General features: G+C 37.8%; 1 protein-coding gene across 4 annotated transcripts in view; it reads right to left on the bottom strand.

Moving 5' to 3' along the window:
- Positions 1-13,023, bottom strand: part of TRAK2 (trafficking kinesin protein 2) — a 77,206-nt gene continuing 64,183 nt past the window's right edge. For 2 of the 4 annotated variants that reach the window (XM_036753970.1, XM_036753969.1), the window contains 4 exons: positions 11,986-12,287; positions 8,392-8,658; positions 7,661-7,760; positions 1-3,868 (listed from right to left, as the gene is read on the bottom strand). In XM_036753970.1, coding sequence (XP_036609865.1) covers positions 3,190-3,868; positions 7,661-7,760; positions 8,392-8,658; positions 11,986-12,287 — 1,348 coding nt within the window. In that variant the 3' untranslated portion in view covers positions 1-3,189. The remainder of the gene's footprint in view (positions 3,869-7,660; positions 7,761-8,391; positions 8,659-11,985; positions 12,288-13,023) is intronic. The other 2 variants (XM_036753972.1, XM_036753971.1) reach the window with 1 other exon arrangement.

The following is a 13,023-nucleotide window of genomic DNA, read 5'->3' as shown; positions in this document are numbered from 1 at the left end:
TGAACATAAAAAGGAAGTTGTTTATTGTCTTTATTCCATGCCATAAATAAAGTCAAGGGCACAAAGCTGTCTGACAGAAGCCCACATTCCCAAACATCAGACAATGTTGTCTGCCACGCTCTTGGTTGCGGCCAGGCCTGCGTACACAAATGCATTTCTCTGCTGCGCTGGACCCGAGGAGTACATGGATACATTTGACATCTAAGGAGAGATGATCAGACTTTTAAGACCAGACCCCGAGAATACACGCATACTTTCATTTGTTAGAACTAATAATACTTTAATATTGTTATCAAGCACAGATTACAGGGAGTCAGCTCTCACTAAGCCTCCTCTCAGATTTTCGTTGGAACACAAAGCGGTTAAACCAGGTGCTCAAGCTGCCCCGATACTGTCATTAACTTCTCTCCAGAAGCTTTAAAGGTAGGAGAGGCCACTTTCTGAGTTTAGGTAGTTAGCCTGTTAGTTAACAGGAAATACTCCTACTCAAGAGGTATAGACACAGAAAATCTCCTTGAACGCTAGAAAGAAAGAAAAGTGTGGTTTTTGACATTGGTCTTCTAGTCCAACATGGAAATTGTGAAGACAGCAAAAAACATCCGAGTGGTAACAGCAGCATGATGGACAAGTCTAGGAGGATTTCTTGTTACTGAAAACTCATCACAAAATCCTGATGCAGTGCAGATTCTCAGACTTTGTGTACCACAATAACATCTGACTGGCTTCTGCAATTTTTCCACGTGACTTCTAACACAGACCCATTTCTTAATGACCAACAGAGACTGGTATGTGACCCTCTGGCTTGGCTCGGTCTGTCTTCAACCAAACCTTTGCTTACTTGGCTGTTAATTAGGCTAATTGTTGACTACTACCTAGAGATCATTACTAGGCGGGGCTGGGGGGAGGAGGGGGAAGGTACATATAAATTAAAATTTCCTTAATATATAGAACACTTCGAAATCTAGCTTAGTCTATAAATATTTATATAATGGACTACAGAAACCTGACAGTTTGACACATTGTGAGGTTTTCTGGCTCCCATGCCACTCTACTCTGCTGTTGCAGAGTCGAGTCCACCCAATCACTTCGTGATACCTCTCAGAAACCATAAAAATCCTAGCAAAAGGACACACTAGAAATCTGGTTCATTTGAAGGAAAAGAAAAAGAAAATCTGACTTTTAAGAAAGCAAGAAGCCCACATAGTTACTTCAAGTAAAACAAATTCAAATGCCCTTTTAAAAAGTAGAGGGGGGGGGGGTTGGTTTTTTTTTCCTGTAATATAAGCAACTAGGATTTCTCTTTTAGCATCCTTCACAGTTAGGGGATGTGCTCACGTCAGTTTATTTATGCCGATGTTTGGGATTCCCCTTTGAACACGTGACTGCGCTCTTTAGGCACAAGATGGAAGAGGAAGTTGTCCTCACTTTTTTTTAAAGTATCATTTAGAAAATTTGAAGTTGTATCAAAATATACCACAAAAATACCAAAAGGATCGAAAACTCATGACTGACAACGTACAAGTGTTAGTTGATTTTTTTTTCCTGGCTGGTACAATCTGAAATTTTTATACTCATAGCTGAGTCCACAGCTCCTCTTTCCATTAAATCAGGGTCATTCACAACATTAACCTATATAAAGGAGGCAAAGTCAGCACCAGAGAGATTTGTGCTTTTCCCATCTGGAAACCAAAAGGGCAATAACTCATTTCTGTTCATCTTTTTTATCAACCATGTCTCTTAGGTGGTTCCATTTATTTTCAAACTGTCCTATTCAAATGATGCTACTGTAATATATGGAGGTGCAGAAGTCATTCAGTGGGCTTCTTCCTGTCACAACTTTGCATTTTATTTTGGTATTTGAAATCCAATACCAAAGGGTCTGCTGATGCCAACAGATATACAGAGAACCCATTTGGAAGAGCAAAGGCAACCTGCCTTGGCAGGTTTCATTTGATCTACCCTTTAAAAAGCTTATTTTTAGAGAAAGGGATAGATATCACCAAGCAGACACAGCAGAATAACTCCCATTTGGTCTTTATTTTGTGTTATACTTTTTGTTTAGACTTAATAAAATCAAAATACAACCCCAAAGTAAGCAAGCACCTGGGTGTTTCTTCAATTTCTAACAATTCAATGTGCCTGAGAATTTCGTTGTGCAAATACAGGTATTCTTCCATTAAAAAATATGCATAGCCTGCTCTGGAAAGATTCCTTTCCAAAGTTGCAACAAATGTTTATTAAAAAAAAAAATACAACATCCCTCAATTCCTATGGATTGCACTTCTTCTTTATACTCTTCCCAGCCTCCAAGGAGACCTGAGACACACATAATTATGTCCATATGTCTTGACCATTGCACTCCTCCAAAAGGAAATTCTGATAATAGTTTTCATTGGCTCTAGTTCACTAAGCTTGCTAAAGTAGAAAAAGAAAATAATAAAGAAATCCCTAAGAGCGTTGCTTTTTTGCATAGTATAAAAATACAAAATTCCTAAAAACTATAGAGGTGGCTGCAAATACAAAAGGAATTTGAATAGCGCTTGTGCTCAGTGAAATTCTCCTATTTGCTCAGTGGACGCGAGGCAGAAAGAAATATGGGCTTCTTCTGATCTGACAAAAGGTAACATTTCTAGTTGTTTTGCTGTTGTTGTTGTTTCAACTGTGAAAATAGCAGGTGATGGACAAGCTTATAACTAAATAGCAAATGGGAAAAATGTATAAAATTTCTCATTGCTGCTAAGAAACAGCCTGGACTTGTCACTTTAATCCCTGGCTTAGGCACCAGCCTTGAAAAAAGAATAGATTTCCAAATGACAATGGAAGTTGCTCTCATTCTCTGCCTCCATAAATTGACTTTCTCCCTGCTTGTGATTCTCAGCCAGAGAGGGATGAGAATACAAGTCCACAATGTATTTCGGATATGCTTTACTATTAAAGAATTTCAATTGCCTTTTTTTTTTTTTGGTTCAAGTCAAGAAACCCTGAGGCTCCAGGAGTGCTCTGTCTCTTTCTTTCTAATACCTGTATCCATCCCTTTTGCCTATATATTTCTCAGTTATATGTGCTCGAACCCTAGACCTTTTTACACTCATCTTCATTATCCTCCTTTTTCTTCCTCACATCCACAACCCTTCTGCAACTTTCTTTTTCCTTCAGATTAGACTACAAGTTTATCCTTCACACTTAAATTCAGTCTTCCTTCAAGACAGCCATTGTAGGGGAAGATGTGCAAACCGGGGCTCCAAAGCTACCCATCATGACTGGAAGACTCTGGTTCCTCCTGAGTCCACCCAATAGATTGCTGCTTGCATTTAAAAAGGCAGCAGAGTCTGGTCTTCCCAGGCCAATTTCTGTCCCGTGGCTTTTTCGGTTTTCCTTCATCTCAGGGGTCTTGATGACCCTGGCTATTCCAAGTCTCTTTAGTCTGTCCACCAGGTTCATCTTGGACTGGCTAATATCTGGAGGGTTCTTGGAAGGCCTCAAGCCATACATCTCCTGTAGGAATGTTTCAGCTGGTCGAGAGGCAAGAAAGTTTTCAGAGAGATGTGCCCGGGGTTCAAAAGGCAAAGGAGATGGACAAGGTGACTGGTATGGAGAGTTCGGTGGGGTGGAGGGAATGGCTGGGACTTTAGTGGTTGGCAGAATGAGAGGGTGCTCTGAAATAGGGCTATGGTATACTTTAGCAGAGATGCCTCGTTCTTGCAGAAGTTTGGCCAGACTCATGGTGCTGCTGCAGGTGGTTGTAGAGTCTCGTCGGCTGCTGATTGATTCCCCGATGCTGAGCCTGTAGGACAGGGCAGGGGAATTCATGGCTGTATTAGGCGTACTGCTACCAGTACTTCCACAGGATAACGATGGGAACTTGGAACTAAAAATAAACACAGATGATTGGTAGCATAATCATTATAATTACTGCCAACATTTAGCATAAGACTTTTTTATAGGTGCATCTCACTTAAACCATAACTTTTAGGTGTGAAAATATGTATCATAAAAATAATCACACCAGTGCTCTAAGCTCTAAATGGCCCGCTAGACAATCCCCTTCCCCTGAGTCTAGCTACAAAGGAATATAGGTAGGTATTGAAATGATATTTTAAAGTCTAGTACTGTATATAAATGTTATACGTGTTAATATAAGAATATTAAGTATGCTGTATGGTTTCTTAATGTTTAAGTTCTTTCAGTTAAAATTTTAAGTTCAGTTCAATATTTAAACTCAAAAATAAATGTTTAAAAACTTTAAAAATCTGGACTTAAACACCAGATAAAACGAGCACTTCTTCTAGAACAGAAAAAGAGGATTTCCATGAAATTGTGAATTTCTTTTATGTACAGCTTGCTTTTCATTTTAAGTATAAATTTAATTCAGCATGTAATTTTTGAAGCTGTCCTGCTTTTCTGTGACTTCTTCTGGCCTTCCTCTGGTCTCCCTGTTGCATTAAAGAAAAGAATGACTCTCTTTTTTGGGGAAGGGGACAATTTAATGCTATGCTTTGGGAACAAGTGTGAAATAGATTAAAGTATAGTTATGTATAGGACTGGATTTAGGTGAATGGCTGGGCCCAAAGGTGCTCTAAGTGTTGTCTCTAAGGCATGCTGTATTTTGAACATTTTTATCAATCACTTGGATAAAGGAATGGCATACTTATCAAATTTACTGATGATCTATAACTTAGGACAGCTAACCTACTACATGACAGAATCAGGATCCAAAAAGATCAACAGGCTGGAAGGTCAGGTTGAAACTGAGATGAAATTTAATAAGGAAAAATGTTAAGTCTTATCCTTAATTTCCAAAAATTGACTTCACAAATATAAGATGAGATAGTCACGATTAGACAGCCATGTGTCTGAAAAATAACTGGGGGTTTTAGTGGACTGCAAGTTGCATATGAGCTAGCAGTGTGATATGTCAATCAAACGTGATCTAAGGCTGCATGAAGAGAGGCAGGGTGACCAAGATCAGGGAGTTGTCACTATTCTCTGTCCTGTTCAGACAACAGCTGGAGTACTGTGTTCAGTTCTAAAGGTGCCATGCTTTAGGAATGTCATTAATATGCTGGAGTAAGTTCAGCATAGGCCAACATCCCATATGTGGATTACCGAGGTCCTGGGGATGGTTAGTGTGGAAAGACGTCTTCAAGTACTTGAAAGGTTGTCATGGGGGAAAATATGCCTAATAATGTGAGCTATCCAAGTGGAATGCGCTAGTTAGGAGGTAAGGGTTTTCCCTTCACTAGAAGCCTTAAATAAAGCCTGGATAATCACTTGTCAGGCACGTCATAGATGGGATTCTTCTTTAGGTGTTGGCTGGATTAGATGGCCAAGATCATGCACTCCTAACCTGGGGTTTGTGAACACTTTAATTTCTTTTTGAATAACTGAATTTCAGTATAATTGATTTCCTTTTAAATCCTACGTACTGTTCTATACATTTTAAAACATTATTCGGATAAGGAGTCCATAGACTTCAACAGGCTGTCAAAGGGATTTATGATACAAAAAAAGTTAAGAGCCGCTGGCCTAGATAATACCTTCTAACTTTGAGGCCTCTGGGTGGTGCAGTGGATAGAATGCCAGGCCTGGGTCAAACCTGAGTTCAAATTCAGTCTCATATGCTTCCTATGGGCAAGTCATTTAATCTTTTCAATCACTTTTCTCATCTGTAAAATGAGGATAATAGCAGCACCTACCTCCCAGGGTCGTTGCAAGGATTAAATGAGATAATTCTAAAGCACTGAGCACAGCGCGTGGCACATAGCAAGTGCTATCTGTTAACTATTATTACTAATTATTATCATTACTCTAGAGATTTGGTTATTTTGTAAAAATCCATTGTATATTTGCTGTACTGAGGTGGGAATTTTAGTCTATTAGGGCTAGAAATTATTTTTATGGGAATATATTTCTAATTTTATGATGAAAAAATCAGTGGGCAAATAACTTGTTTTGTGGAAATTTTCTATACAGCCAATTTTTAAAGAACATTTCCATTCTATAAATGAAATATTATAATAGATAAAGTAAGGTTTGATTATTTTTATGCCTTTTACATAGCACCTTCCCTTTTCAAACAAATATTAAAAAAACCCAAACACCTCCATCCCTTCCTAGAGAAGAAATGTTTGTTTTTAATGGTCTACTTGGTAATGCTGAGTGACATTATTACTAACAAATCTGTTAGAGTGTAATTTCCTCCCAGAAATATAGAACCCAAATTTATACATATCCTTATGTTACACCACTCAAAGGTAGTTTAAGTATCCTTCTACAGATGTAGTTTTCACCTCTGACCACAGAACTCTGATCCCCATGATAACAGAGGGAATTAAGCTCAACCTTTGGTCCCTGGACAATAGTCAAAGGGAAGGCAATGAGGAAAAAAAGGCAATAAACTTATCAGTCATTACAATTCTTCTTTCTTTTTCAACATTTACTGGTTAGAAAAATGTTAGAAGCTATACATACATATACATATACATATATATGTGTGTGTGTGTGTGTGTGTGTGTGTGTGTGTTGTCAAATACTTATGCTATTTAAAGCTTTTGTTTCTCTGCTGTGTCCTCGACCAATGCAAAGCTCAGAAAGGATATCAGGGAAGAAAAGGATTTTTCTTTGACAGCTTATTAGAATTTTAAAAGGTAAATTCTCAGTTGAACTTAAAATACATATTGTTATGCCATATAACAATTTCAAATTAGAAATCAAAATTAGCAAAGGAATATATACACATCAGATAGCTGTGGGGAAAATAAACCTATCTTTGAAGTTAGGCTCTGCAAAACAAACTTAGGATTTTGAATAATTCCGATCAATAGGCTGTTTTATATGGGGATCTGTTAGAAATTTTGGACTATTAACACAAATCGTAAATGTTTCTAAGCCTTAGAGATAAGCATAATTTTATTAATATTCAATATTTAGAAGTTTCTTTAAGCACCTTAAAATGCTTTATAAATAAACCAAAGATAAAGCCAAAATTAAAAGCAACTTCTCTCTCAAGTACAGCAACTTGCTAGTTTACACTACCTTTAAAACAAAACAAATTTTTGATATCACCCTTTTGATAACATACTTGGGTATATATGTCCTATATCTTCTACTCCCCCACCTCTTCAAAGCTTACAATGGAAGGAAAAGTTGGGAATGACTGAATTAGGATCCATCAGATATTAAGCATAAATCAATGAAAAAAAGAGAAGGTGATGTTCCATCTTGACAATAGCATTCGTTCATAAGAAACTGTCAAGAGTTAGAAGCCAGACATGTTGAAAAATAAGAATTAAAAAGGAGGAAAAAGGTGATAACAATAAAGGGAAAATAGACTCTCCTTCCTTAGAAAACAATCAAAATGCTGTGGAATGAAACCTTTGGTGAAAGTAGTGAGGAAATTATCAAACAGCTGGGAAGACCTGGTAGACTCTAGGGTTGTCAGAGGTCTGCTGTTGGAATAGATACACTCTAGATTACTCATAGTGTTTGGTAAATTAAAAAGGGATATAAAATACACTAATAAACACTGAGCAGCTGGCTAGAATCGTGCTGATTTCTTTTTCAACTACTTCTGAATTTTGGGGGCAGGATCTCTTAACACACAGAATGTAATCCCTTAATGAAAAAAGAAAACATCACAGATTACTGAGAAAACTCTTACCTTAGGGTAACCTGAGTGATATCAGAGGGGTGTAATATTCTACAGGTGGTAAAGGTAAATGTGGAGTTTGTGGATGATAGACATTTTCCTGGATTCGAGGCTGTAATGTGCAAAAATGTAGATTATGACACCAAACAGGAAACCAAAATATACTAGTTTAGTTACACAAAGAGTACAAAGTTACTTTCATTTTTTCTCATAATGACTTGTCTCTTATGTTTATAATGCAAAAAACTACAAAAATTTAATATACATGAAATTTTATGTATGAGTCACAGTACTGGCTAGACAGTATACTGCTATATCATGTAACAATTTTTAACTTGAAATCAAAGCTAGATTATGATGTCTTATCATTTTATCAGGTAGCCAGTGAACATACTTGTCTTAGAAATTAGGTTTTATTCCTCTAGCTGTGGGAAAATTCACTTGGTACTTTAAATTTTCCTGGATCAAGATTTTCTTTTTGTCTTTTACAGAAGATTACACATCTGGGAAAACATAAAACTCATATTGAAACATAATAGTCTCTAAAAAAAAAGTAGCTCTACAGGCTAAATTACCAACTCTATGGCTTGCATCACTTCATACCTAAACAGATCTATCAGTATCCAGTGGAATTTTGACAAAGAAAATTAATTAAGCACCCAGAAAGTCAATTACTCTGCAATGAAGGCTGATGGCTCAGGCATTCTAAGAATAATTATATTCGACCCAAAGCTCTATGTTACCTGTAAGTGGCACACTTGCCGAAGTAAGAGGTGGTAGGAAGATACTGGGTACTGGATTAGACACCGAAGATTTCCCTTCCTCCTGAAAAGACTGCTGAACCTGAAATGTTATGCCCCCATCTTCATCTTCTTCTAAATCAGAAAGGTGATAAATAGCATCTTCTGGCAATAAAGTAAAGCCTTTTGTAATGACACCTGGCCGTGGATCAAGAATGGTTCCCAAGTTTGGTTGTGCAAGTTGCTGCCAATGATGCAGAGTCTGAGATCCTGAGTGGGAAAAGAGAAGCTTTTAGAGGCGTCAGTATCTTTTACCTTGGAAGAGAAGCTGGTAGTAAAACCAAACAAATATGGAATAAGAAAATAAGCTACTTAGCGTTTAGTATCATAAAATTCTTAAAAGTGAAACAGAACTATGAGAGCGTGATGAGAATGGTTTAGTAGACTATCTCCACAATCACCTTTTGAAATCTGAAGATGATGTAGAAAAAAAAACACTCTTAGATATGAGACTCAACTCATTGAAGGAAAGTGTGGGCAACTAGGGGTGGGGAATATGGGTCTAGAATTCCTGGTCTTTAATTATGCCTCTGTATTTGTAAGCCAAAAACCAGTCAGTACATCTCCAACTTGGATGTCTGAGGTGTAAGAGGTAATGAGGCTCAATGGGGAAAATACATCTTCCATATTCTTATCTCAATACCCAACTGTGAAGTATAATTCTGAGAACACTAGCATCATCGCATTTCATTTCATTCTAAACACCACTATTCTGATATATGTTAGTACTGATCATAGGCAAAACAGAATCAGAGCTGGAATGACCTTATCTACAGGATTATCTACTTTTTTTCACTGAATGAAGGAATCCCTTTTATATCAATAGTGCAGAGAGATTTCAGGATAGTTACAAAAATTTGAAATTAATTCTGAATGAGAAGTATATTTTCCTGTGAACTTGCAGAGTTCTCCAATAGTTTGGCAATGTAATTTAATATAATGTAATAATAATATAATTGAGATTATACAATATAATTAAGAAAATTACAGTACATAGTTTAAAAAACACACAAGGAATTTGAACAATTTCAAGGATAGAAGCAGAGGTTATCTCTGCTGAATCTTCATCCAAGTCACATCCACTACCCACAGGTACCCTCTGTGGCTCCCTCCTGGGCCCTCTTCTCTTCTATTATTTTGCTTGATGATCTCATTAGTTCGTATGCATTCAGCTATTATCTTCAAGCATACAATTCTCAAATTTCTTTATCCAGGCCTAACCCCTCTCCTGACATTTCACCTTGCATCTTCAACTGTCTATTGGACACCTTGAATTCAACATGTTCAAAACTGAACTTGTTATATTTTCCCCTCAACTCCCTTCTTGATTAAAATTTCTGGGAAAACTAGAAAGCAACATGGCAAAAATTTGGTTTAGAGCAACAACTTAATCACAATAAATTCAAAGAAGATACAACTGCATAGTAAAGGTCACACAATAAAAAAAAATGGGAAGAGGACCAATTCAGGTACTTTTGACAGTTATGGCTAGGGGAAGAGGACTTTCATCAAACAAGGGCCAGAGGTGATAACAAAAGATAAAATAGGAAACTTTGGTTAATGAAACTGAAAAGTTTTAGCATGTACAAAATGAATGCAACTTAGGTTAAGAAGAGAAGCCACTGACTGGGAAAAAAATATGGGACTGACATCCAAGATATATGGGGAACTAACACAGATATATAAAACCAAGGGTCATTCTCCAAAGGGTAAGTTGTTAAAGCATATGAACAAATAGTTCTCAAAGAATTACAAATGACAAACAACCACATGAAAGACTCCTCCAAATTGCTGATAATAGAAATTTAAATAAAAATAATTCTGAGGTTCCACCTCACCCATCAAACGGGCAAAACACTCTTAGCTGGCAAACTGATGGACCTGTTCTCAATCTTTATCCTTCTGTGGCATCTGATACTCCCTAGGTTTTTGCAACAGTATTTGATTTTGGTTGCCTCTCTACAGGTCTGATTGCTTTTTTGTAGGCTCTTTTGCAGAACTACCATTTGTAGCAATCACATCTCCTAACTGTGAGTGTACCCCAAATCTCCTAGGCCCTCTATTCTTTATCTCTCTTAGTGTCTTCATCAGTTCCCAGTGGTTTAATTATCATCTCTATGCAGGTAATTTATAGATCAACAGAGCCAGCCCTAATCTCTTTCTGAGCGCCATTTCAATACCACCAACTACCTATTCCATATTTCGTTCTGGATGTAGGCATCTCAGAAGAAAACTCCCTCTCCCAAACCCAACTTTCTTTCAAACCCACCTTTTACTACCAAAGGCACTGCCATCCTTCCAGTCATCCAGATTTGCAACCCTGATGTCATTTAACTCACTATCACCCAGTAGACTCAGCCAATCAAGTGTCGTATCTTGCCATTTCTATCTCTACACCACATCTCACATTCGTCCCCTCCTTTCCACCCGTATGGCCACCACCCTGATTCAACACCTCATTACCTCTTGCCTGGATGAACATAATAGCCTTCTAATTGGTCTCCCTGCCCCAAGTCTGCACACTCTGCTATGTCCTTCACAGAGTCATAAAGGTGATTTTCCTACAGGTGTACTTCAGTTTTAGTGCCTTCTTCTCAACCTTCAGGATCACATATAAACTTCCTTGGTGTTCAAATCTCTTCACAAGTTAGCCACAACTTACCTTCCTGGTCCTATTTTATTTCGATGCCTGTTCTTATACTCTATGGTCTTTTTATTCTTAAAAGCAATTTAGAATCATGTACATACCTTTAAATTAGAGTTCATACTGCTAGGCATAAGCCCAAGGAGATGAAAAGAAAGAAAGGTCCTGTGTAAACTAAAATATTCACAGGAGCACTTTTTGTAGTGGCAAGGAACTGGAAATAAAGTGGATGCTGACTTTGAGGAATAATTCAACAAACTCTAATACATGATCGCAACAGAATAGTAACGTGCCATAAGAAATGATGAATATTAAGAATTCAGAGAAGCATGGCAAGACATATGGACTTATGGGAAGTGAAGCAAGCAGAACTAAAAACAACATATGCAATGACCACAATAATGTAAATGCAAAAAACTTTCCCCCAAAACAAACAAAAACCCCAATGCTGTCAGATTATGACAACCAAGTTCAGCCCAGTAGAATAAGAAAATGCACCTCCATGCTTTCTTTGTTGGTTAATTTGCAGAACATTTCCCTCCCCCACTTTTGTTCCTTCTTTGTTACAAGGGATAGATCTCTGGCTAGGGGAGGATATATTAAAAAACGAAGGTGATGTAAAAACAAAAACCATCAATGAAAATAATTTAAGAACACCTTAGCAAAGGACAAGAGCAGAATATCTGCTTCCCTCCACCTGTATACTTTAAACAGAATCAGAACAGGAGAACTGATCTTCAACAAGTCTTAAAAAGGGGCTCAACTCCAGGGCTCCTTTGCAAGGAGAGTTCCTTTAATAGCAATGACTGAAACACAGCATCAATTCCTACAGAAGAAAACAATTGGAAACACAGAGCTCAGGAAGGTTTCTTCTTCCATTATGGACCGCTCACCTTCCAGAGGTTTCACAATCTGCAGCTTCTCTGGCATAAAAGCCCGAATGCAGCTGGTGCTGGTACTGAGGTCTGTGACCTCAGACTGGTTGGTGCAGAGAGAGGCAAAGCTCCCCGTGGGGGTGCTGCAGCCACTGGCCTCTTCTTTCTCGTCAGCCAACACTTGCATCTTACGTTCCCATTCCTCGGCAAAGAACTGTTTTTCACTTAAGTAGTTCTGCCGGCGTAGACAAAGGCGGTGCAAGGCTGTAACTAAGTCACTGTCTCCGGGGGTTCCTGGCAGCCTCACATTCTGGGAGTCCCTGTGGGAAAGAATAATACCACCACTAGTGGCAGTTCTGGATGCTTGTCATTATAAAGGGCTTTCACACGCATTACTAGATTCAGTGAGGATTACGTTTGTAGGATTGTGGTGCACAGATTTTGTATTTCTCATTTCCACAGTGTAGGCTGCAGAAGGAGATAAACTAATGCCTGGTTATTAAATAGATAAACTAATACTGGTTATTTTTTTAAAGATATAAATTTGTTCAGAAGAAAGAAGTGTATCACCTTATACATAACTTTACATAATTCTGTGCATATAAGATAGCACTTCTTTACCTAATAGTAGCTAATAATAATAGTTATAGTTTCTAAAGTGCTTACGACATGTCAGGCACTATGCTAACCATTTTATAATCATTATCTCAGTAGATTCTCACAACAACCCTACAAGGTAGGGGCTGTTATTTTCCCCATTTTATAGATGAAGAAACTAAGGCTTGTTAAATATCACACAAATAATAAAAATCTAAGCCTAGATTTGAATGCATGTTTTCCCAATTCCAGGCCTAGCACTCTATCCACTCTGCCACCTAGCTGCCCCTAAGAGAGACGAATATCTTTAATCACATTTATATCTCTAATTGAGTAACATACCTTCTTTTCACCTTCCTAACCTTTTGGGATGGGATGTGTAGTTTCAATGATACAGGGAACTGCCCCCCAAAGGGAACTCCTCTTACCAATGGAGAGTACCACCTACTCTACAATTTA

The sequence above is a fragment of the Trichosurus vulpecula genome, chromosome 4 (assembly GCF_011100635.1).
Source record: "Trichosurus vulpecula isolate mTriVul1 chromosome 4, mTriVul1.pri, whole genome shotgun sequence".
Classification (NCBI taxonomy): Eukaryota; Metazoa; Chordata; class Mammalia; order Diprotodontia; family Phalangeridae; genus Trichosurus; species Trichosurus vulpecula.
This window is presented reverse-complemented; position numbering and strand designations above follow the sequence as displayed.